Source organism: Diadema setosum, chromosome 11 (assembly GCF_964275005.1).
Source record: "Diadema setosum chromosome 11, eeDiaSeto1, whole genome shotgun sequence".
In the NCBI taxonomy this organism is placed as follows: Eukaryota; Metazoa; Echinodermata; class Echinoidea; order Diadematoida; family Diadematidae; genus Diadema; species Diadema setosum.
In genome coordinates, this window is record NC_092695.1 from 37481468 (window position 1) to 37508043 (window position 26576).

The 26576-nt window shown below is 38.0% G+C and overlaps 2 protein-coding genes across 3 annotated transcripts in view; both read right to left on the reverse strand.

Annotated features, from left to right (window-relative positions):
• Nucleotides 1-119: 119 nt before the first annotated feature.
• LOC140235513 (microsomal glutathione S-transferase 2-like) overlaps nt 120-26576 on the reverse strand; it is a 245675-nt gene continuing 219218 nt past the window's right edge. Inside the window, exons 1-6 of one of the 2 annotated variants that reach the window (XM_072315536.1) lie at nt 12655-12701; nt 10433-10562; nt 9469-9568; nt 6240-6310; nt 4825-4906; nt 120-2604 (exon numbers count right to left, since the gene is read on the reverse strand). In XM_072315536.1, the coding sequence (XP_072171637.1) occupies nt 2466-2604; nt 4825-4906; nt 6240-6310; nt 9469-9568; nt 10433-10502 (462 nt within the window). In that variant the 5' untranslated portion in view covers nt 10503-10562; nt 12655-12701 and the 3' untranslated portion in view covers nt 120-2465. Of the gene's footprint in view, nt 2605-4824; nt 4907-6239; nt 6311-9468; nt 9569-10432; nt 10563-12654; nt 12702-26576 lie in introns of those variants that run through there. The other variant, XM_072315537.1, reaches the window with a different exon arrangement.
• Nucleotides 19348-26576, reverse strand: part of LOC140234684 (phosphatidylinositol-3,5-bisphosphate 3-phosphatase MTMR2-like) — a 28051-nt gene continuing 20822 nt past the window's right edge. Inside the window, exons 8-16 of the mRNA XM_072314719.1 lie at nt 26299-26373; nt 25190-25378; nt 24862-24953; nt 24131-24224; nt 23125-23331; nt 22229-22321; nt 21437-21550; nt 20659-20838; nt 19348-19913 (exon numbers count right to left, since the gene is read on the reverse strand). Of these exons, the coding sequence (XP_072170820.1) occupies nt 19758-19913; nt 20659-20838; nt 21437-21550; nt 22229-22321; nt 23125-23331; nt 24131-24224; nt 24862-24953; nt 25190-25378; nt 26299-26373 (1200 nt within the window). The 3' untranslated portion in view covers nt 19348-19757. The remainder of the gene's footprint in view (nt 19914-20658; nt 20839-21436; nt 21551-22228; nt 22322-23124; nt 23332-24130; nt 24225-24861; nt 24954-25189; nt 25379-26298; nt 26374-26576) is intronic.

Consider the following 26576-nt stretch of genomic DNA (forward strand, 5'->3'; position numbering starts at 1 on the left):
CTAATCCACTGCACCACAAACAGCTCCTCCATTATACATTATACATTATACATTGTCCCTGCAGTGCATTCAGTACACGACACTCAAAGAACTCCACCGAACAATCATTTTCTCATATTTTCATCTTTCATTTTAATTTGAATAAGACAATAAAGTACATTGTACACCTGAAGTCCAAATGACCATACATGTTAAGTGTGACACACATTGTACATGTACCTATACGTATGTAACCGTCTCGTGAATACAGCATACATTTTACAAATATAGTGTAATATTCTCGGACATGGCATCTTCTGCATCATTGTTAGTTGTCAAAAAATAACCATGTCTACATGATCATGTCAACATGATAAGATCTACATTTTTCACCTTTCTTTGCACAAGCTGTAATAGTAACTATACCCGATTGTTCATGACAATTTTCAAATATAAACATTCTAGCATAACCTGGAAACAATCACTTTTCACCCACACATGTACCATATACCATACACTGTATTTCAACTTCAGAACACTACAATGTATTTCAAAATCAGACACATTAAAAAAAAAAGACCAAACATACTTTTTTTGTTGTGTATAAAAATGCAATTTCATCATTTTCTTCAATAAAGGATGTAGTATATGCTCAACAGATATACATGTGCATTGTATAATACAATGTAATTATGTACACACACCAATGCATGAACTGTTATACATAATGCATCCATAATATTTTGCACATGTGCTGTCAATAAATTAGATACAATGTAGTTGGTTCATAATGAATTATGACAATCTACTCCAAGATATGCATATTTCATTTTTTGAAGGCATTCATGATTTACAGCCACATCGATCATGCCATCCATTTCAAAACGGTGATGGTTTTAACATAATGATGATGACGTTCGCAGCACAGTTTAACGAGTGAAAACAATCAGAGCAGCGTATTCATTGACACAGTATTCGCAGCTTTCCTCCCGATTTGAACAGCCATGATCATAAATTAGAGGTCAAAGAATTGTCACCGTAGATGGATGGAAATTCTATCTCCCCCTGATCAACAGCCCATTTAGTACATGTCATGCATTACGAATGAATCATTCTGAAAAGGAATAGTCATCGCACGGGAAAGGGTTACAAAAAAAAAAAAATCCCTGGGGAAGTTACAGCCAAATGATTCCATCAAGGAAGCTAAATCCCCCTGCGACTTAAGAGAACAGCCTTGAAGATTTCATGTCGGGAATCCATTGATATATTCAGGGTGCTACACACGTGTGCATTGTGATAGCAAATGCCTATCTTGGGACAACATTAACCCATTGATCGCTGTGCACCAATAATACCAAAGACAGCAAGATTGATCCAGGATGAACAACATTTTGCCATGAACTAACTGTAGATTTGAGTGTGCAGTAGTACCACAGACAAGTTGCAAAGGCTGCATTCTTCTGTTTTGTTTTCTCTCTGATGCTGCACAGAAATGCTCTTCAAAATCAAGTCACAGAGAATGATCTCCGCTTTTTACTAATGTGAATTTCAGAAATATGCATGTTTAGTATTAAATTTCTTTCTTTACCCAGTTTATGCTTTCACAAATGTAAGAGGTGAGTCACCAATCTAATATACGAATGTTTCTTTGGGATGGAGATACCTGTAGTTCCATCGGGGAAGTACAATGTATAGAATTATGTGATCAAAGAACATGTATGGCATCAACTGTTACAGAAATAACTCACTCATCTGATATGATGAACTTTGTTGAACAAAACTACAATGTAAATGTGTGTGCTTTTCTCTGTCAAGAAGCATAGTATAGATCATGTAACAATGTCCAACTCCTGACTTGGTTACACCTGAACACACTGCATACTCATCCTATTCAATAACAGGGGAGGACCAAGGAAGTCAACTTTGTGTGAAATTATGTATACCTTTGTGAGCTTTATTTCTGTCCATAAAATATGACCGAAAGTACTCTCGTCATATTTCAGTTGTAATTGCACCAAAATTTGAACTTTGTGAGCAATAGGTTGATTAAGTCCAGAGAGTTGGTACAGTATTGAGAAGAGCAACCAGCCATAAGGGACAGAAATGTGGCAGAAAAACATAATACATGTATATTTCTGCTCATTCAACAGAGAATAAAAAAAAAAAAGTTATTAGACACAAACAAACCACCACCTTCAGGACAAGGATATATGATCATAATGATGTATTTGCAATTTATCATTTCAGCAAACCAACTAATTTCATCTCTTTTTCTCTCCCTCTCTCACTCCCTCTATCTCTAACTGCTCTCATTTGGTTGGAAATGATGTCACAAGCAGCTCTTCACTGAAATTACTGTCAGAACTTGAAAACAAAAATTACTTCCGTCAATTATGACTCAGTAAAGAGGTACTCGGCGTTTGATGATTAAGTTTGGCCACAAGCACTACAGCATGGTGAGGATGTGAGGAAGCCAGTGACATTCGTTACAAGTTGAGTCTATCCATGATCATCTGCTTGCAGTCGATGTTGGCGTACGTGACCAGCGCAAGGTGAGTCATACCAGTAACTGACATGAGGAGGAGTGCTTTGATGGCATTCACACTGACTCCAAATCCATAGAGGCTAGCAAAACAACAACAACAGCCACAGAACTGGGTCAAAGTCAACGCTTGTGGGCTGGAGAACGAACTACTGTAAAACCAGAAATTTTAGCATGCATGAAACTTTTGCGAAATTCATGAGGAGCCACGTTCAGTGAAAATTAAATGCACGCAAAAGTTTTTGTCTAAACAAATGCATCGATTGCCAGTAGCAATTCAGGAAAGTTTCATGCCACAAAAAAAAAAAAAAAAAGAAGAAAAAAGAAAAAGGCTGCAGGCTCCAATTTGCCAACGTTTCATGCAGCAAATGTCGAGCTGGTTTTACAGTTCACTTGAAAGTGAAAATCTGAAATCTCATCTAAAGCACACCATTCTGTATTTAACTTTTGTAATATACAACTGTGTTTCAGTGTACTTTGTAACAACATGCTGAATATTTTGCATACAACTATTTTACAAGCAAAGATATGATGATACTAAATGAGACATATACAGTAGTATCCAATCCGCAGTGACTACAGTCTGTGATAATTCCAAATTGATTTTGATCATTGTCATCTAACCCATGCAAAGCTTTTACTGCTACAGCAGTTGTTTGTAGAAACTTACATGTAACATCACACAAAATAAAGAGACTTCACTTTTTTTATTTTTTTTTTTTTACTTTTTTTGTCAATGCATAAAACAGTGAAATTTTGGAATGTTGTCTTAACTAAGACTGTCCCAAAAACTAATCAAGCCTGTCTCATTTCACACAAAATTAATGTAAATGATTATGTTTTTGCATCGTTGCATGCTACAGAAATCTAAACAGACTGGCATTCAAAGAAAGCAATACAACTAACACTTCCAACCTTGGTGCCACGGCTTAGAAATTAACTGGGACGCTGAACAGAAAACCTACAAAAATGAAACCATAATGACCCTGTACGCTTCAGGGTGAGCCATGAAAAGAAACACTTAAAATAGATTCACTTCAGACGTATTTTTGTCAAGAAATGTGAAGTGATCTTCCATAATGAAGCCACATAAAAGAACTGATTTAAATGGAGCCAGATAGTGATAATCATCTCAAATATATATAATAAAGGGGCTTCTACAGATATCCTGGAAGATACTGTACATACAATCACGAGCCTTTTCAATCTTCATGGCAAACAAAGCCCAAATATAAATGTGGATTGAGTGAAACCAGCGATATCAGTAGAACACATCGGTTAAAGCTAGAGGAAACTCAGAACAACCAGCTCAAAAGTTATTAATTTTCGAAATAATTGAAATATCTGGGTTTTCATTTCCTTTAGTTGATATTCCCTGACAAGCAAAACTAGATAAAGGGGTAAAAAGACTGGGACTATAATTATGTCCCAGCAAGTGAGGTCATTTGATATCAAAATACATGTAGTCTACTCCACCTGCGTCCAATAGCTATAACACAGATGAGAATGCTATTAAACTGACCATTACTCCGTAACAAAAGTAAACCTGAGATAATAATCAAACAGACTTTACATGATTAGAAACTGTCCTTACTGGCAGATGATGACGGGGAGATAGTGTTACTATTTGAGGACAAAGAATCAAAGAAAACATGAGGTGTATGTCATGCTGTCTCTAGTTACAAGAGGATTCCCTTATCTCCCAGCATTGAGGGAATTCATCAATACTAAATAGGGCATCTGTCTCATGCTTGGGTTTGGATCGAAAGAGCCAGAAATGCCACTTGTGTTGGCATGAAAGGGGAATTTACATCAAATGTGTGGATTGAGTGGATGCTGAAGTATTAGTAGTTCATATCTATAAAGTCTGAGGAAAATCAGACATCCTGATTAAAAGTTATGAGTTTGTAAAGTTTTTGTTAATTGAATTCATGTGTAAACGTCTTGGCTAAGAAGATCCCCCCCCCCAAAAAAAAAAAAAAAAAAAAAAATGTGATGTAAGAGTAGAGCAATGATACCACAAAAAAAAAAAAAAAAACCACCCAAAACCACAAGATTTTTTTTTTCCATGAAAGTACATATTTCTTCCATTTGTTACTGACACGTGTTAAGGGTAAACTCATTGCCCCTGGTTTTGAGGTAAGTCAAGTGCTCTTTCATTATGCTAGAAAAAAATTATCACATATTGAATTCTCGTTAGATTTCCTCTACATCATATTCCCTTTCTGTGAATCTACAGTGAACTGACTGTTCCTCAGACTTGATTGCTGTGCACTAACATCATTTCTGCAGTGGGTACTCACCGGCCTTTGACTTCCTTGATATAGCCGTTAAAGTACTGGTAACGGCCATAAACATACACCAGTCCTGCTAAGCCTGCTGCCACTGTAAAGACACACAATAGCATAAATGCATGAATGTATAAAAATGATTAATATTTTACAAAGACGTCCTGAATATTCATCAAACTGTTACTTGAGCTCTGTCTTATTCCAATCTCATTTTTCATCACAGGGGCCACCCAAAGAACTGCCACGATAAATCATTTTCCTCCAACCAGTTGCATAAAATATTCATAATGCACATTACTAACAAAAGAGTGTCCCACTTGATATCTGTCATAATGGCTTGGGATCTATGGGGCATTGCTTTGGCATTATGTACAATACTGATCAATAAAACTTAAAGGATGACCCTTCAAAGATTTACTCATGCTACCCTCTATCAATGTTAATACCTGAACTTACTTATTTACAGTTCTTAACTCTTGGGTAAGAAACTGCTTGACTGAAAAAGAAAAAATAATCATGTTTGAAAAAAAAAAGAAGAAGAACAACAACAACAAAATAACCAGGTCTGGTTAAAATCTGCTATGTACTTTTACGGAGAAGATGAAAATGTCAAGCTTATCTTTCAGGCTTGACACCACGTTGTTTATCACCTCAAGTGACATTTGACCTTGAGCTTTCTGCCACTATGAAGTTCGTTCAAAATAATTGTTCTCAAAGTAATATTTCTACACCATCTACCAACTTTAATATGGTACATTGTTACAGCAAGGAATCTTACCCGGAATCTATGTAGTGAATAATCTAGCATACCTTGATCAATTACTGAGAAATATTGTACATTTTTTTTTTTTTCTTCAGGCATGCTTACATGACCTGGATGGAACAGATATAAGGAGGGACAGATGGACAGAAAGACAGTCTATAGATACACAATGTACACACTGACAGACAGATGGAAAGCACCCTACAGGGCAGAAGTATTACTGTATACAAAACATGATAGTAAATGCATCATCACGTGAAGATAAAAAACTGAATGATATACTGTATACGCCATATATTTACCGAAAAGGGATCACTTCCTGACAATTTTGCAAGTGGTTAAATTCGCGATTGTGGAGTACAGTATTGAACGGAGAAATGTATGGATGTATGTCATATTCATGTTTGGATAGGATTGAATAATTTTTCATTTTTTTAATTTGTGAATTGCACCCAATATTTTGTGTATAGGCCCAAAGTACATGAGAGAGTGAGAGAAAGACTCAAGCACATTATTGAAAGTGGACTGTGTTTCATTTGAAAATGTATGGAAATCTGCCAAGCACTCAAATTTCTCCTTCTTCATGTGCATCTCCTTTTTATTATATGCAAAAAATAAACAGACATAAAGACAGAAAAATGAAAAAACAAACAAACAAACATACCAGGGTGGAAAAACAGTCCTGCAGCCCAGAGGACGGGGAAAAAGATGGGCGTAAACTCAACACAATTCTGCCTGCAAAGACAATACAAGAAATGCTAATAAAACAATATCTTTTTATAGATCATTTTAGGGTTTCTTTGATCTTTAAAATCCCTATCTTGGGGAAACACAAAGGACTTCATGCTAAATCAAATTGCATCCTGAAACACCTCCAATTGTGAAAAGCAAGTGTGACAATGCATAGCCATACCAGAGTCTACCAATGTAGGGTACATACATAGACTTCACGGGTTTCCTGCATAGTGAACCATAATCAAACTCTATACACTCTGCACTCATGGCTTCTACGGCTGAAATTTATCCCCAATATCCACAGACAATTTAATTTTACATTGCCCTCAAGGCCCCAAGTGTCAAACCTTGCAAAACTTTTGACAGGAGAAATTTGTGGCAGCACATAATTTGACGGCAGAGGGCACCAGACTGTGTCCTTCTGCTCCAGCAGACAGAGTATTCTGATTGATGCTCTCAACCTACCATCATGCTTTAGTGAATACGCCTCAAATGTTGATAATCAAAAACAAACACATGCCTTTTCCCCCTCAAATTACAGTAATTGCTGCCCGAAAGCAGTCGGCTTACAAAAGGCTATCTCGCTCATGACCCATACTAGATTTTGCTCAACCCATGAAAATGTGATGTGATCTTTCATCGCACGATTCACCCTGATCACATAAATTAGACACCAAAATCAAACACGCAAAAAAGCAAGATGTGGTGATTCACCCTGGTAGAATATATTAGACACCAAAATAAAAACAAAAAAGCGAGATGTAGCAATATGACAAAAACAGAGAGGAAGAAATCACATTATTTGCATAAAGGCTTTAATAGTTTATCGATCTCTTGTCTGAATTAAAAAAAAAAATGTAACTGTTGATTCAATTACTCAGTACCATAGTCTGTAACTCCTGTGTTCTTCTAAAATTATTAGAACAGCCAATAAGTTTACATAACTTATTGCAATGGTAGCATTACCAAATGATATATTTTTTAAAGAAAACAAGTGGTTATCTTGCAAGCTCTTCCACACACGAAACCAAATAACCTCTAACCTATGGTCTCCTTCATGTGTTTATCTCATCTCGCACAGCAAAGAGAAAAATGATCAAAAATAATCTAGAAGTCAATACTTCTTATCACAGTTAATAATCATCTCAAATACCAAAGGTCTAGAAATGCCTTAAGACTTCAACCTGATCTAACATATATACTGCTCTTATTTCGGAAGCCTTAGCCAGCACAGTGCTGTTGGAGACTTGTTCGCTTCAAGTTTTCATAAATGACAGATAAAACTAGATGATTAGAATGTTACAGGTTTCATTAAAATCAGATACCAATACAAAAGTAATGTCATGCGCACACCAATATCTGATGTTTCCACCAAATACAAATGTAACGCAAACCTGCAGCAGCAATGACGTCATCACCTCACAACTACCTCACTGGTTTGAATTATCAAAATCATGATGGTTACGGGCAATGAATTTATCAAAATGCAACCTCCTACCCTCCAGAAGTCACTACACAGTTAGTCATTGCAAGACCAAAGTAATTCAAAGAAAATGAAGTATCTCATTTTTATGGATTTCTTGTCAAAAGGGGAATATTTAATAAAGATTCTTGGCATGTTCTTGGACATTTTAATAGGAGACTTGTAAAGTGATGACATCATCACCTCTGCACATTTGATCATGTGATTGCTATAGGCCATACATGTAACTACTTTGTACTATCACTCATATTTGTGAAAACAGTGAAAATGTTAAATTCCAGAACTTTCACCATGATGTGTGTATGAATTCATTCCACTCAATGAAGACAACATACACATGATGTGGAACTGCACTAAGATTTGAATCCTTTAACTCCTAATATGCCAATCACCTACTAATCTGCTATCACTGGGCCCTGTTTTATGAAGAGTTAAAATTGGTGCCATAGTTGATTTCAACTGTAAGTCTATGGCAGCCTGTGTGGTAAGGAAATGAAAAAAAAAATCATCTTTTGATGAAACAGGGCCCAGATAAATTGCTGTTCCCCCACCCCAAGATAAAGAAATAAAACAAACAACAAACAACAAAATAAATACTTGCCTCCAGTGGATGAAGCAATAAGACACTTTCACAAAAATAATACTGCAAAACCAGAAATTTTTACATACATGAAACTTGTGCAAATTTTGCAAGAAGCAGGATTCACAAATGTAAAATGCAAAAAAAAAAAAAATATTAATAATAATAAATAAAAATGAAAAAGATTTTGTCTACACAATGCATTGAATTCCAGTGGCAATTTGCTAAAGTTGCATGCTGCAAATTTTTGATTTAACATTACAACCTTTTACCTCTGAAAAAGGAATGGCGATTTTCTCTAAGATTATTGCACAGCACACCCAGATCTCATATTAAAGCAATGAGATCAGAGGATTTTAAGACAAGTATCTAATTTACAATCATGGATAGTTAGATCTGAGACATTTGTGTGGGTTGGCAAAAAGACTGCTTTAAAAGACCTCTCCATGGATATATCAAACAGGCAAGGGTTATCCCTTTAGCATCTGAAGATTCTGTACATAATGGCATATTGTTCCCTAGAAGGTACAGCAATACTGTATTACTCTTATTTCGACAACTTTCTAAATCATGTTAAACAGCTCACTCCACATTTAGTTTTGTTTATAAGTTATGTTTATCTGAAAGCACATTCAGACTTTACCAAGAGACTGGTGTGTCACTGAAGTATTTCTGACATAATTTTGTTGACCTTTGGCCTCTTTGAAATTAGTACGTAATCATGCATTCTATATGAAAACAATAAAAATGGTAAAGCATAAAACTATGAAAAAGCGGACAGGCGGTTTTGGGCCGTTCAGTTACTAATGGGTTAAACAACACTATGTTCTACTCAAGTAAATTATTGCACAGGCTGTTTCAGACATGGGACAAGAGGGAGGCAATATATTCCATAGTGCACACAGTACATTGCATGGAATGTTGCATACAATCTGATCAAAATCTAAAAGGCAGACACATACATCACGATTACTTGCAGGTTCGGCAGACATGAAAATGTGCCTCCATGCATCCTGCCTGTCAAAAGTACATTTGAGGGAGCTCTCCACAGACAAACACAATTTCAGCACACGACAGATTGATTGAAGAACTCACTGTGCTCGGTAATAGCGCATGAAGTCCTCGTCACCCTCTATCTTTGGGTAGGGCACCTTGTATTTCATCCTGGCCTTGCCCACCTGCCTAGCAAATGATGCTGCACGGAAAGAGAGAGAGAGAGAGAGATACACACATAGATATACACTTGTAGAAGGCATGGAGTAGTTGCAATAATTATGATATCAACAACAATATTTATCAGCACCATCATATAGAGAGGCAATTAAAATTGACAACAAAAACGCTCCCACTAAATCATGACTATGGTTTCTACTAATTACTCAACAATAGCACTACTAAATGACCTAAAAGATCTATTTCATTGTAATTAGCCCTTCACGATCTATAGATGTGAATTCCCATCACTGTTTTGGCCTTGCTTGACTATTAAAGTGCATATTTTTGAAACTTGTTTTTGCACCTTTGATATTTGTGTCAGATGAGAGACGTCAAATACAAAATAATTGTAGCATGACCTCATATGACCCTCAGCACATAACAGCAAAGCAGAAAAACATAAAAAAAAAAGACTGAAACCTACAAACATGTCTCCAAGAGAGGGTTGGCAGAGGCTGAAGAAGTTGCTTCTTTCTAATGTTCTCTTGCTGTGGTAATATGTGGTGCATCCCTCGTATAAAGTCAGCGATCATAAAAGGAAGAATTTATGCACATAAAGCCAACTTTGGCAATATTACCTTTACAGTTTTCTAATTCATTATTCTTAATTAAAACATTTTTCTTGACATTAATTGGCCAAATCATTTTAAACCATACTATCTGTCAAATTCATATGACCTGTCAAAATCTAAAAAAAAAAAAAAAAAAATATTTCACCAACATTATGTGGCTTTCACGATGACGCATCATATTTCATGTACACTGTACCAGTACTTGTCTTATTTGTAAGCTAGATGCACTGATAGAAAGTCTGGATTCGATTCTATCACTACTCTTTACTCACCCAGCTGCCATGCATGCAGGAGGGAGGCAGCGGTTGGGAAGAGGAGATCCTGTAATCGCACCTGAGACATTTCTGATGATACTGTGGATGCTCAGTTCACGGAACCCAAGATGGTGTGTATACACAAAGACTGGTGGGAGAAGAATCGCTTTATTTACTACACACATTGCAAGAAATTTTAGGATGAGGGGCATTGTCTATAGTTATAGATGCTTTCTCCTTTTTCAAGACACACAAGAGAAAGAATAATTAGGATAAATCTCTCCTATAAATGGCTTGTCTGCCATGGCGTACAACATGTGATTCTGGTCAGATGGAAAACAAAAGTTATGACAATGAAAGGGTCATATTCTTATTGCAAACATGACAAAAGTTTGCATTGTTGAAGAATGTCTCCTAACAACCCTATCTACAAATTAGTAGAAAATCTCAGGGTTTTCAAAAGAATGAAAAACTAACCCCATGTCAAACCGGAATATGTTACATTTCTGCACTGAAAATAAGAGTGTCTGAACAAATTTGCTGGAAATCTTTTAATATATGCTGTTCCCTCTTCCATAACAAAGAAGTTTCCACTTTCAGGTTTCTAAGGAAAGGTCTGAATTTGTACAGCTCAAATGTCTTGAAACTAATAGTGAGTAAGTTTACAAAATCCCCATAATCCCTTGATTGTGTTACTATGGCATTCCTGACTGAGGCACAGTGCCACATCTGACATTACTTTCCAATTTACAGGTACAAACAAGTTTATTACCGACTGCTGATTTCAACAACAAAAAAACAACAAAAAAACAAAACAAAACAAAACTGGGTACATTAAAGAGTTACATTTTTCAAACACATATCTTGTAATAATCAAAAGTTAAAAAGTTATTGAAAGCAGGGCTGCCAACTCTCACTCATTGAGAGTGAGACTCACTCATTTTGGTCCTTTCTCACTCTAAAACTTTATTTCATTTGCATGCACTTCTATCGATCTCACTCATTTTGACTCTTAAATTATAGCATTGGTCTATTATGGGAGTCTCACTCTCAACTAGTTTCCAATGTTGGCAGCCCTGTAAAAGTAACAAGCCCAACATATGGGTGGCATTGCTTTATGAAATGAATAAACTCATCCGGGAATGATGTAGAATTAACTTCTTTGCTTGAATTTCTCCAGTCACAAGAACTGCAAAAGTCGCAGAGTTGTCTAAAAAAGTTAGTTTTTTTTTGAACGAATAGAAACACAGTAACAGGATTACTATAATATGTTTGGTATGCATAAATGTCAAGAAGAAAGCTAAGTTATAAATATGAAACATGTAGAGAGGGTTTCTCCAGTCTGAGAAGAAGATACAATGTAGTGGTGTCCACTGGTTGCGGCAAGATCCAAGAAGAGCGAGTCTGGTAAAACATTCGGGTGGTGTTGCAGTTTTGGCGAGATGTGTTTTCCATTGTTTTGGCCACTTGGTGAGGAAGCTGCGATTCCCCACCAAGTGGGTCACTGTCTATGAGTCGACTATGGCCACAAAGGGATCATACAAGTACTTGCATTGAATCCAAACCGTTAATGCATATATCTCTAGGTCTTATAAATGCATATCTTCTCTAAATTTTGTGAATCTTGGCTCTTGTATTGTGAAATGTGCAAAATTATTCTAATTATCCCAGACAATGCCATAAATTAAAATAACTAACGTTAAGGGGTCTAACAATCAACATTACCGTCCCTCACATATCGCTTAACCCATGAAGTAAAACGAATGCTGAACAGCCCTATTAAATTACCACTGTAGAACAGCACTAGACTCTATATGAATTTAAATGTAATTGCGGTGGCTGTCCCAAAAGGAACTCTTTCCGATAATTTAGTGCAGCCAGTTCTAGTTGTGTGAACCCTCCAATCTAACGTGTTAGCTAGCTAGATAGACCAGACGCCGTGTGTACAGACAGCGACAGGGTACCCCTGGGCCCGGGCCCCTGGCTCTCGGCTAGCAAGCGCAAGCTGCTACGAGGCATCCATCACGCCAGGTCCCAGGGTCCCACAAATCCAATCACTGCACGCGACGATCACGGTACTATGTGTAGAAATGCCAATGATTCAATTAGGACCTACTCTTTAACAGATACTACACGACAGGAAAAGACTAACTGATGGCCCAATTATACGAGGAGGAATTATGAGCAAAGGTGTACTGTTTAGATACAGACAAAAAGATTATTTCAAAGCAGTAACTCACCAACGACTAATCTTGTTGCGTGCAACGGCACATACTAGGAAGATCATAACAAGTGTACGGGGGGACGTACATGTGTGGTTATCATATCATACGCGGGGGCGAGACAACTCGACCTCATGACAACCCGACCCGAGACAGCTCAGTTTGCGATCGGACAACTCAAGTCCGAGCACAATAAAATAAACTTGCACGTTTCCCTGATGGGGAAAACAACTCAAGTCCGAGCACAACAACTCAAGTCCGAGCACAATAAAATAAACTTGCACGTTTCCCTCGCCATGTCTTTTGTTAGTCACATTAAAGGACAAGTTCACCTTCATAAACATAAGAATTGAGAGAATACACATCAGTGAAAGTTTGAGGAAAATTGGACAATCGATGCAAAAGTTATGAATTTTTTAAATTTTTGTGTTGGATGAGAAGACTACTATTAACTACTACTACTAAGGCTCGTGATGTCATATGAGTACAACAGTATAAAGAAAATCTAAAGAAAATTCAACATATTTTCACTTTTTTCGCATAACAATTTAAGAGCACCTGACTTTCCTCTTTCTAAAGGCAATGGGAATAATATTACCCATAACATATGTCAGTGACGAGTCACGGGAATGTGTACTTTTTTCAAAAGATGAAATTTTGTTAAATTCGGGTTTCCTTACATTGTTGTACGCATGTGACATCATACACTGCAGTAGTTTTCTCATCCAGCGGTGACTGCACAACAACTTCAAAAATTCATAACTTTTGAACGGATTGTCCAATTTTCCTCAAACTTTCAATGATGTGTTCTACTAATATTGCTACATTCTCTCAATCCATATGTTAATGAAGGTGAGCTTGTCCATAACATATGTCAGTGACGAGTCATGGGAATGTGTACTTTTTTCAAAAGATGAAATTTTGTTAAATTCGGGTTTCCTTACATTGTTGTACGCATGTGACATCATACACTGCAGTAGTTTTCTCATCCAGCGGTGACTGCACAACAACTTCAAAAATTCATAACTTTTGAACGGATTGTCCAATTTTCCTCAAACTTTCAATGATGTGTTCTACTAATATTGCTACATTCTCTCAATCCATATGTTAATGAAGGTGAGCTTGTCCTTTAATCAATGTGTGCGTGTGTATTCTTGAATGGATGATGATGGGTATGCGCGTAATGCATTCCGGGAGGCAGCGGCCCGGGCTGTGGCACGTCCGTTTAGCATGGTGATCAGGGAAGAGTCCGCCCAACCATCCGGGGGTTGCTTCTCTTTTATTGACTTGGAGAAAGCGTTCTGCATGAGTGATTGCACACAAGTGTAGTCTTTATGCCAGCCATGGTATTGCATTAATTTTTTATTAGGCCCATGATTGTTATGGCATCATTGATCTGATGTACAGGCTTATGTCGATTGTAGTAAGAAAAAAAAATTAGGAGACTAGACTTCATAGACTATAGATGACTTGTGGCGTTGGAATGAGCCATTGTTTGGGAATTATTATAATACCGTTTAACTGTAGCCCGATTACGTAATTTGATGAAAGTGGCCATGTCAATAGAAATCAGTCTGATAATGACCTTCAGCAGAAGGCTTATGGACGAGCTTTATCCCTCTTTCTTACTTTTTCAAATTCCCGCATCACCAAGATTATGCGGCTATCCTGTAGGCCCTACTGACCAGCGAAACAATATGAATAATGGCAACCAGGGAGGGTTCACCCAACCAGTAACAAGACTATTTACCAGTATGCCTGTATCGTGATTGGAAGTTTGGACTCTTTTTCTTTAATTTTGTTTCTATTTTCGAGTCAAGAAGCCACTCCGTGATATGTCTGGAATTGGAATTTTCACTCTCTCATGAATACAGAAAAAGATGATTAACGTCATTGTGCTCCATACGTCTGTGCAGTACAGACATTGTTCAAAACATTTCTTGACGACGAATATACTTGTATTCAGTATTCTGTTCACTTTTAGAGCTAGCTAGCTCTTATCGGTTTTGATTTTCGGCTTATTTCAAGCTATATGTTTTCATCTATAAACATCACTTTCGAACTGCATTCTGAACTAAAAATGACAATACTGACAAAAATAATTACATGTATGTTGATTTTCAATCGTGGTCCTCTTACACTTTGAAGTGATATTTTCTGAAAGCGACAAAGTTCGGTTAATGATAAAAATGTCGGTCAGTCCTGACATAATGACTCCACGATATGATGTAATGATACTTCATCAAGCGCCATCCACTGACGTAAACTTGATGTAACATTGTCAAACTGAAATGAAGTAAAAGAAGTAATTTTCCGTTTGAATATCCCATCGTTAGGCACAATGTTGCAGATATGATAACGTTTTCACTGCAGAGAGGGTTATTTCTATACTTCCTCTTTGCAGATTAACTGAAGCGGGGAAAGCTCCAAACCCGACGCTCTACTGTCATTTGAACGGTCCTTTAAATTTAAATGATGCGTTTAACCCGATATAGCCTGAGGTATTGAAAATTCTATCGTGTGGTCATAATTATCGACTGATCTGCGACGCTCGTTGAACACATCGCATGCGACGTGTTTTGGTGTTTGGCTCTTCTTATCGTGTTGCAACATCTGCATACCAGCTGTCCATGGCGCAGTCACATACGTCATAAACAATCATAATTATCTCGTAAGTGAGCTGATCGAGAGTCCAGTCTATTCCCATCTTATTTCATGCATATTCTGTATTATATGCTTAACTGACTACCGGTATAGTGAAAGTGCATTGTGGGCTGGGGCAAGATCGAGACACGTTGTCTAGGGTGCGGGTCGTGCTATTTAAGGTCGGATCATTTCGAGGTCGAGTTGTCCAGAAACCATGATAGTACACCTGCAAAATCACTACATGTACAATGTACTAGTATTCCACTGGAAGAAGTGCATCTGTCTGCGCGTGTTAGTGATACCCCCCCCCCCCCCCCCTCTCTCTCTCTCTCTCTCGAGCCCTCCCTCTCCGCCATCTCCCTCTCTATCTCCCCCTCTCTCCCTCTCTCCTCCCCTCTCTCTTTCTGATCGTCTTTCTTTCTATCCATCTTCATACTAGCAAAACAAATTTTATCAAAACAATAGAAAAACAAATCTAAACATCAGTATGAATCACCACAAGGCATAAGAATAACAAAAGGCTCTGTAAATGTCCTTAGGCTATAACTTTATTATTACAAGCGTGTTGACTCTATTCTACAAATTTACAGGAAACAAAAGCTTAGAAATCAATAATTCTTCATCTTTTTTTTTGTTATGTACAACATTGATTTTGAAGAACATTTCACTATCTTAACAATGTACAAGTACAGCTAACTTTGAGGTTCATCAGTGACCCGCTACCAGGACATGAAAATAAATATAGATGGGTCTATAATCTACCAATATCACATATCATAAGCTACATACGCAATGTATTCACCAAAGAGTGTCAATACCTTCAGTTTTCAAAGCCACACGATGAGTTGAAAAGGCAAATACATTGATTACATTTCCTGGTTGTAATGTTGCCATTCTAAACTTCTCTAGACTTTATATCGCGAGACCAGGGCCCTGTTGTAGCTTCTTGATTAAGTTGAAAGAGCTAACATATTTAGTTTCCACAGAGACAGTTGTATCTTTCTATACTAATTTTATCTTGCAGTTGTAGAATACTGAGACTTTTTTTTAAAAAACTTTTCCTTTCATCAGCATTCAGTTTAGTAAAAGAGGGTGTGATCATTGTCTGACAAGATTAATGCTGCATTAGAAGGGAGCTAATACATCAAATGTGTTTAAGTTTGCACTAGCTTAAAGAGAGTATGATGGTTTGCTTAATTGTACAAAAAATAATTCTATTTGTCAAGTATTGGAGGTATTTACATCCTCACTTACATTCTCATTTATCTCAGTAGACAATTGGTGTTACACCTACACACTTGAGTCTGCATTTACAAGCTAAAATCATGTTCATATAAATCAAAATATAAAGCCATGTGTTCTGCGTACCAGTGTGGCTAATTGTGTTAAGTGCAAATTAGATTATACTCATCTCTGTCATTGAAATATTAATTCTCCTTGCTATTTGAGAAAGGTACCACTTATTAAGGACAGATGAACTACACATACTTATGTTAACAATCAGTAACAGATAAGTATCAATGTGTGAATATTGCACATAAACAAAAAAGAAATAATATAAAAGGGAATCACATTCCTTCTAAATCACCAACACATTCATGTAAAATTACTTGTTGCTGTCAAACACTGGTCATTCACCACACAAATTATCTACTGAAGCTAGTGTATAAATAACAATTCCCATTCATGGTATATGCATTATATTATATTATATAAAGTATAAAAAGAAACTTAAGCATAATGATCAATACAAATGAGATATAAATAGAATCGTATTACATAACAAATGAAATGCTTCCGATATATTATTCTGCTAGGCGGACACACAGGCTATTTACTCTGTCATGGTGGTCTATGCGGATGACAAGGAGAGATATGTGTATGTCATTGACGAAACTCCTTGCCTTTGATATGTCTGCTCTGAGGAGATACATAATATCCCTGAGCAAAACTGGGATGGGGCAAACTTTAGAAATCCACTTAACACTTTCAATCCAATGGGCAATATGTTTATGTACAACATTACCAGGATCCGAGTTTGGTGGGCCTGAGAGAGTGAAATGCTTGTTTATTACCAACAAACATATACCTGGTATAGTGCGTACACCTGCTCAACATTTCTGCCTCTACTGCTAGGCGGTAATAACTTGCGTCTGAACGATGGGAAATGTGGTGTATGGTCATTTACCCAGGAATCCATGCAAACTGTAAAGGTGCAGACTGGCAGAAAAGAAACTTAAAAAGAAATCGCCATGGACAACATACATTGTGTAAAAGAGGATATCAGCCAAGACACAGGTATTTGGAAAAGAGCATTTTTAAAAATCAATCTCTTTGCTATTTAATTTCTTTCCATACTTTTCGGCTTTTGAAGAAATATACCGTCAGTTCAAAAGATATCAACAATGTTGGTCTCCAAATAATATTCAGGTCTAAACATAATCTGCACCATTATTCCCATTAAAAGCAAAGCATACCAATACTACATATTGTGGCAATTACTCCAATACCAACTAACCCAGGCTCTAAAGAATGAAAGTGGCAATGGTCACTACACGCAAATTGCATAGGATAAAGCTACATCTGAGTTATGAACCCCGAACCCTCGCACTAAGAGCTGAGTACCTGATCACAGGTTGACAGCATGTGTCTACTTCCCTCTTTGTTCAACTTAGTGTGAGAGAGACAAACTTGCAAATTACTTTACACAGTAGAACACCTGGGCCATTCACATTCAGACACAACTATCTATGCTGTATTTCCTGTCATTTGTCATGGCAATATGGTGGACAAAATATCACTTCTAGGGCATTAGGAATAGTGTATGTGCTTTTAAAAACTAATCCTGTAGACTGCTGTTGCATGTTGCTGTCAAGCTCTAATACAAGTGTACATTACTGACTTGGTCAAAGTAGATACAGGTGAATCTCATTATACAACGAGGACCTAAAAACAATTATCTTGCTATATCAGCTTTCTAACTACATGTATACAGTCAAACGTGTCTATAGAGGCCAACCAAGGGAGACGACAAAAGTGGTCATTGTAGACAGGTGGACATTATAGACAGATTCTTTAATACTGCTTTTTTTTTTGTGGGAGGGAATTGTTTTAGTGGTCATATACGGCAGGTGGCCGCTATAGACAGGTGGTCGCTAAGACAGGTTTGACTGTATATGGGTACAAAAACAAAGCGCTACAAAACTGCAAAATCACCGTGCTAAAGAAGGTTTTGTAGCATTTGACCTCTTTGTCACCAAGTTCCACTGTAGTCTGTAGCCATGCACCTGCTTCACTACTATTATCTCTCATTCCATCACAGCCTCATGTGGGCCTTCAGGAAGAGGAACTATTCAATATAAACTGACACTTCTCTCGAAACCATTGCTGTGTATAAATATCATTTCATCTAGGTTGTCACAAGAAAATCAGATGGAAGAGATAATGTGCATATTACTGTTACATCTGAATAACTCCCCTATTCATCATACAAGATGCATTTCAAGGATTTGCACACTGTCTAGGTCGCATTCAAATTTGTGCACACTGTGAAAACTTGGCACTTGAGTCAAGAGAAGCCAACACAGGGATATCAATCAATGTCACATAAAGTACTCTCTCCTTTTGTCCTTTTTACAAAATATAAACTTTGAAGTATCTTTTTCCTTTACCAGTGATGATCTTTGCCACTTTAATCTGTTGAGGACAAGTCCCGAGTATACTCGGGCAGGTGTCATGGGAAAAGCGTGTTGTAGCAAAATCAGCCCGTCCTCAATGGATTAAAAGCTATGATGGGGCTTGCCATATCAGTCATAACAAACAAGCTTACGAATCAGCATGCAGTGAGCGATTAGTTTACAGATTTAAAGAGCCCCAAGGTGAGTGAATGTGTGTGTATCACTACCTGCAAGGGGGGGGGGGGGTGGGGAGTTGCAGGGGAGTAAGGGGCTCGGGGCTGTAGGCAAGATATGCTCGGTATAACTTGGTGGTATTAAAAATTCATCACTGTTCTATGCTTATTGGTCGACATATAAAATTTCTCAACTCTTTTAAACTCAGGGTGACTCAAAAATATTCCATGAAATGATACAAGCAAGGACACGATGGGAGTACTTCCATTTCTGGCCCAAAAATCCTGCAGGTGATTTGTGCTAAACGTTGAAATAAGCTATACAAAGCTCTCATGTCCAATGGTACTTTCTGACAAACCTGGGTGGACTTTGGGGGAGTGGTTCAGTCCAAGAGAGTGCAATTAGCAACCATGAGTGCAAGTCTGAATGTGTCCATGCGCACCCCTCCCCTCAATCATCTCCACACCCTTTACCAGCCAGGGTCCTGTTTTATCAAAAGATAAAATCGATTCTAAATGTCCTTACCACACAGGCTGCCAAAGACTTACAGTTGAAATCAACTATACAATCAATTTTAACTCTTCATAAAACGGGGCCCAGAGGATGGGGTGTAGGAGTGCCTCATCAGGCATTGATGGGGCTGGCCACCCGTGGGGGTGACGATGTGCCCCCCTGCAGCCCCAGGTCCCGGGCCTCTATCTCCTTCTGGAGTTCCTCCACCTGTCTCTGGAGCTGGGCCCTCAGCTCCAGCAGCTCCTTGTTCCTCTGATGGACTGGCTCCTGGAGGGGGAGGCAAAGTGAACCAGAGGTAGTAATGAGATGATGCAGAGCCAGATTAACAATGTCTTGTATACTCACCTGTGTTTCTGTCTACCATTATTAACCCACTGAAGACTAGTCGCGAGTACACTCAGGCAGGTGTATATGGGTAAAGTGTGTTGTGGAAAATTCAGCTCATCCTCAATGGGTTAAACACCAATAAATACAAATTTGCAGATCACACAGATTTCTAAGTTACTGTAAACAAAGAATATTTTGCAGATGATTTATTTTGTGAATTTTATGCTTTACTTAACTCGCATGAAACTATAAAAGCACACACATGTATATTTCAAGACAATGCTATTCATTTCCTGTTCATTCTCTCCCATTTCCATTATTCCCCTTACAGTATTGCAATATCTTCTGTGGGCAACTTGTTGCATTATTACACCTGAACAGGCTGTAATACAGACAACACATTTAATTTATACACAGAGATCTAGTCTGTGGCTGTCTTAACCCGTTGAGGACGAGTCCCGAGTATACTCGGGCAGGTGTTTATGGGAAATGCGTGTTGTAGCAAAATCAGTCCGTCCTCAACGGGTTAATACAGCTCTGCAAATTGTGGCAAAGTGCCTAACCTCATGAAAGGTGAAAGGGCTGTCAAAGAGAGTACTAGCCCCATCTTCAATTGCCACTATGAAAAAAAAAAAATGAAATAAGGAAAAGAAGAAGAAGAAGAAATAGGAGGAATGGGTTGTACCTGTGGTCTCATCCTTGGGTTCCAGCGGATGTAGTAAGACGTCCAGAGCTCAATGCGACGCATGCTGGCTACTGGGAAGAGGACGTGTTGGTGCATGTAGCTGGCATACATTGGGTTAATAAACTCCTCCGTGTTACTGTTGATGTAGGACCACAGTGAGACGGTCTTGGTCTTCACCCCCTGCAGAGCAGATGGGAAAGAGTTTGTATTATGATGAATATGCAAAAGTCATAATCTATGAATATTCATGAGTGTCTGGTACAGACATGAAAGAATGTGTTGTGTTTGATGCAAGGAATCTCCTATGTAGCGACAAATACATAAAGCACAATTCAAGAAGTAAGTGCAGGTGCAGTAGTGCAGGCCTAACTATTCAATAGCATCACCACAGTTACCATCATGCATTTACCATCATATAATTAACCTGCAGAACATACCCCTACCTTCCACCCTATAGCAGGGCTGCCAACATTCCCCCATCAAAATCAGAAAGATTCCAAAAAAGGCATGTGGGGGATACATAGAGTTACATGCATCTTAATGGGTAAAATAATTCCTGTATCAGGGAGATTTGGATGCTCTCTAATCCAAACATAAGTTTTCAGAAAACCCTCTGCAGAATCAGGGAAACTTGGCAGCTCCGCTACAGCGAATGACTTTGGGAGGCCATCTTAAACCATGTCTTTCTCTGTCTGTGGTGAGTGTTTCTCTCGGTAGGATATTTTGGAGCCACGCAAGAAGTTAATTTGCATACAATTTGCATACTACAGCCTCTCACCTCCTTCACACGTTCCCTCTCACAGTTGAAGAGGAATGTACCAAAGAGACAGCTGTACAGGTGGTCCAGTATGGTGATCAGGAAGTTCTCGTTGAACTCAAAAGCATTCGGGAACTGAACAGTGGAGAAAAAATAACAAACACAATTACAAAATTTCTTGTATGTGCAAAGGATAAGAAGCAGTATGGTGTCTTTCTACACAGACTTCGGCACAAGAAAATCTTATCAGCTCACAGTGTCAGAAGCCACTGTGTACAAAAGTTATTTCTAGTTGCTTGTCGAGAGATGAAGTAAGAATTTGAGGGATTCTTTATAATTTGGGAACTGCTTCAGGTGATTTGGCTCTTTGCCTGCACTGACAAGCCTGAGATGAATAATTATAGCTGGAAGGATTATCTTATATAGTAATGAACTTGATTACAGTTACATTTGCACATACAGTGTATTAGTAATAGCTTTGTGGCATACAGCTTCCAGCAAATCAAGAACTAAACATGATATATGCTATAGATAATCAATCTACAGCCAAGCTCCCAGTCAGAGTCTACTGTTTGAAGGCTTGCTAAAACATCATTCAGACAACACATATGCACATTAATTACCAACAGATTTTCTACACTTTATAATTTTTTTCAAGCACAAAAGACCTTCATTACCGAATAAATGTATCTTTGACAGCTATGTTAATGGCACAAGGACAATTTTTTCCCCTTCTCTGATACAGTACTCATTGTCATTCATGACTCTGTTTGAATACACAGAGAGAACTTTGCTACCTCCAGTATATCTCACCTGTCTTGTGACCTGCCAAACGCTGTCAATGAATTGCTGAAAGATTGGGGATCGGTCAGCATCGGCGTAGTTCTTGTCTCCATGGCCATGACGCTGCGGAGTGGAAGAAAACCCAAGAAAGTAGCAGATGGTCAAGAGTTTGCTCACACACATTCAAGTCTTGTTAGCAGCATGTCTTTAAATCCATCCTTCCATAACATATGTAGACATTCACGATTGCACTTACATATTACACTACTAACACCAGTGGACCTTTTAATTCAATATGACAGAATTTTAATTTGAGAACTCCTTGACGTAAAACACTTATTCCTCAGTGTTTTTGGCAACAACAACAACAACAACAACAAAAGAAATCACAGACTACTGAGGTGCACTGATAGTCCGTATACATCAGTGTGAAGACAAACAGTCCTGGTCAGCTCAATTACAGTCTCGTTGATGTTTTTCTTTTTGTGCTTGGACAAAGCTTATGACGGTATCAAACTTATTCAGATCTGCCTGATTATCTAGGAAAAAACCGAGATGTTCTTACAGTAAATGAGTCATGCTCATTTTGCCAGCATGTGCCCTTATCTCTTTCTCTCTACGAACTGTTGATGTATGGTTTGCATTTCATATATTTGTAATACTGTGTTCACATTATGTATTCTAACTGATGTTACGCACACTGCAAATTCTTTTGCTTTTTTTTTTTTTCAACAAGCCTGAGGGGCATTTTAGGCTCCCCAAACATATTCACACATCTATCAGAAGTTTTTCAAAACATTGCTGCTAATCATCTCAGCATGGAAAATAAAAAATGAAGTGGAAATCAAACTAAAGATCTTTTCAAAATGAGGCACAAAAGTTCTATGGCACAGAAGTTCTTCTGCATGAAGGAAAATTCTACACACCTGCGCCATCTTGTGTCCAAATGACAGCCACTCCTTCTCGATGAGGACTTCGAATCCCTGGATGGTGCGGTAGTACGGGTCAAGGAGGAGCATGGCCAGGGCGGTCAGCTGAGAGGTGCGGTCCCATCCGTCGCTGCAGTGGACAACCACAGACGTCTTCTGGCTCTCCACCCGCTCGGCGATTCGCACCGCACCAGCCAGCACCATCTAACCCACCACAAAGGAGAAAAATTGCATTGATGAACACAGTGTGTTGTGAGAGAAGAGCATAAAACACATAATCACTGTTAAGTGGCATGCAAATGAGCGCTTCATTCTTATGGTGCACAAGATGATGTTCTCTGATGTTGAATTCTCATCCTGGAGGTAACCCTGGTAACAGTCTTTATCATGCTCTCCCCATCATCACAAATTTTTACTAAAAAACTTAAACCTTGCACCACAAAAGCATTAAGAGTTGCCAGACACTCTTTCTGAGTTTTACTCACATTCTGAAAGAGAATTCTCAATCTAAAATTTAATCTTGCACTAAAGGCTACTGTGTAAGATGTTTGATGATGGAATCTGTCTTAACATCTATTTTATACTACAATAAATAATATACTTCAAGAATAAAATAAAGATTATTTTCAATATTTCTTAGTTTTTCAAACAACACATCAACAGGATTAGAGTCAGATTTATCTAAACTTAGATACTTCCTTCTGCTAGCAAAACCTGACAAATGCCACATTAGCCTCTCTATGGCAAAAGGGTGTATCTGCAGATACACCATACAAATCTGTACCGTTGCCAGGAAAAGTGTATTTGATTCATGGACAATATCTATGTTTAGTTATCAATAGCATTAAAAAGAGACATACATTTCCATTTACCAATCCCACACAATGTTACTTACATTGATTTCATTTTTTTTTTTATTCATCATTTCATTCATCTTATTTCTTTTCATTTCGTAGTTTTATTTTGGCAGATACTGTAACACAAAGTCTTCCTCTGTCTCTACCTTGACATGCTCCAGCCAGTGAGTGGCCTCAAGGTTGGCAAGCCAATGATGCTCATCGATGCTAGGAAAACAGATGTCTTTCAGCTTCCGCAAACTGGGAAGGCAAAACACAAACAATACCACGATGAACAACGAAGCAACATGATCATAAAAAATGACTGTGAAATACATATCACTTGCAGCGGAATACATAATTTGGTTCCAACTGACCCCTGGGAGCGGTTTGCATACAGACTGCTCGTAAAATGCTTTAGTCTATGAAACTTTCCATGAGGGGTATAGTAGGTGATGAGTTTGTCCAGCTACACTATGTAGTATAGTAGAAGCTCATTATAACAAGGACCTAAACACCACAACAATTACCTTGCTACGTTTTGTATATCAGGTTTGCCATTATATGAGGGTACAAAAAAGAAAAATATACAGAATTGGAACTGGTTTCCATTTCTATCGGACTGACACCGCATTGTGTGACTGGAAACCCCTCCAAATGCTTGTGATTTGATGATTAAAGACAGAAAAGTCACATCCCCAATCTAATATCTTCTCTTCTACATGTAATCAGTACGTCCTGGTTTATCACTGAATGGCCATGACAGCTTCACACTCTAAAACTAATCTACAGCTATGAATTCCCACAACATTTTCTTAAAAACAAACAAACAAACAAACAAACAAACAAACAAACAAACAAACACACACGACTGTCCAAGGGCTGTCTATCCCCTCACCTTTCCCTCATGACATGTATGTTGTGAATGTCCAAGAAACAGATCTCGGCATTCTGGTACGTGTCCTCATTCTCATAACCACCACCCTTTGCCTGTGTAGGGGAAAAAAAAAATGAGCAGTTAAATTCACGATTGTGGAGTACAGTGCTGAAAGGATAAATGTATGCATGCATGTCACATTCATGTTGGGAATATAGTTAATATTTTCGTGCATTTTCAAATTTGCAAATACCACCTGAATAAAGACCTCCCGAAATATTTTTCGTATACAGTACAAATTCTTCTGGGATTATACTGATTGGGGAGTGACACCCTGGTCACGCCTCACCTTGTTGGCTACGGCGTTAACTGTCGGCCTGGCATCCATGATGACCAGTTTGTGGGACTGGGCATTGGCATCAAGTATCATCTGGATGTACTTCTCATCCTCCTTGCTCCTCTTACCACCCACACCCACCAGGGGCTGGCTGCACCGTGTGATGGTGGCCTGGCTCTGGGGGTGAAGCCATGACAGGGTCTGGGAAGAGAAGATTAAATGTTAGTCACAGAGCCAAAGGTAACACAGGACTATACACATGTAGCTTAAAGGGATCATATAGTATTGGTGGAGATGAGGATTGGGCTTTTAATTTTTTGCAAGATACCAAGAAACCACTTATGAAATAGTATAAAGCTTACCATTCTAAGAGGCATTCAAAGTTTATTTGATGAAAATCAGTTTTGGAATTGCTGAGACATCCAAATACAAAGTAAAACAAAGCAATTGAAAGAAAAAGTAGGTCCCATCTTTTATTATGATTGCTTTATTTGGATATCCTAGCCCTTTCAAAATAAATTTTCATCAAAAAAATGTTGAATTCCTCTTGAAATTACATGCCCTTTTGCATTTCATAAGAGGTTTTTAATTATCTCACCAAGAAAATGTTAGAAACCTGAAGGCAGATTTCAACCAAAACTATATGATCCCTTTGAATATACAGTGCCTTCTTTGAAGAGGGTGGGGAGGGGGGAGGAAGAGAAAAGTGTAATAATCATAGTCTCTACTCAGTCACGAGCACATAATGTAGGATGACCACAAAGAAAGAAATCTGTAGTGATTTAAAGGTAATACATGTATGCAGCAGTACAGTGAAAGGGTCAGAGTGTTGCAAACATGAAAAGGATTTTATGAGTACATAGGGGATAAGGCAATAATCTTCCAATATGGCATACTAAGTGTAACTCACGACAGCCATCATGTCATGTGAGTCTGAACTCCTTCATCATTATCATTATAATCATTATGATTCTTATTATGATTATAATCATTCTCATCTCCCAAAAGTCTTCATTCTGTACAGAAACCTGGTGGCCTGCATATTAAGTCTATGGGTATTTCAGAATTCAGTATTGAACAGGTTAAAACAAATGCATGCAATGCATTTCGCTAATACTAACCGGTAATCGGTTCCGACTTCTGAACGCAGCAACTTGCCGCAGTAATTCATCATCAGAAGCAGCAGGTATGGCAAGCTGGATGTGAGATAGAGATTTTTAAAAATTAATTAGAAAAGAACATTGCACAGACAGACAGAAAGACAAACATAAATGATTACATTGAAGTCATAGAATGCACAAACACAGAGACAGACAGGCAACGGGAAGACAGATCAGACAGACAGACAGACAATACATAATTTGCAAGAGATTTACTAAGAGCAGAATGGATAACAATT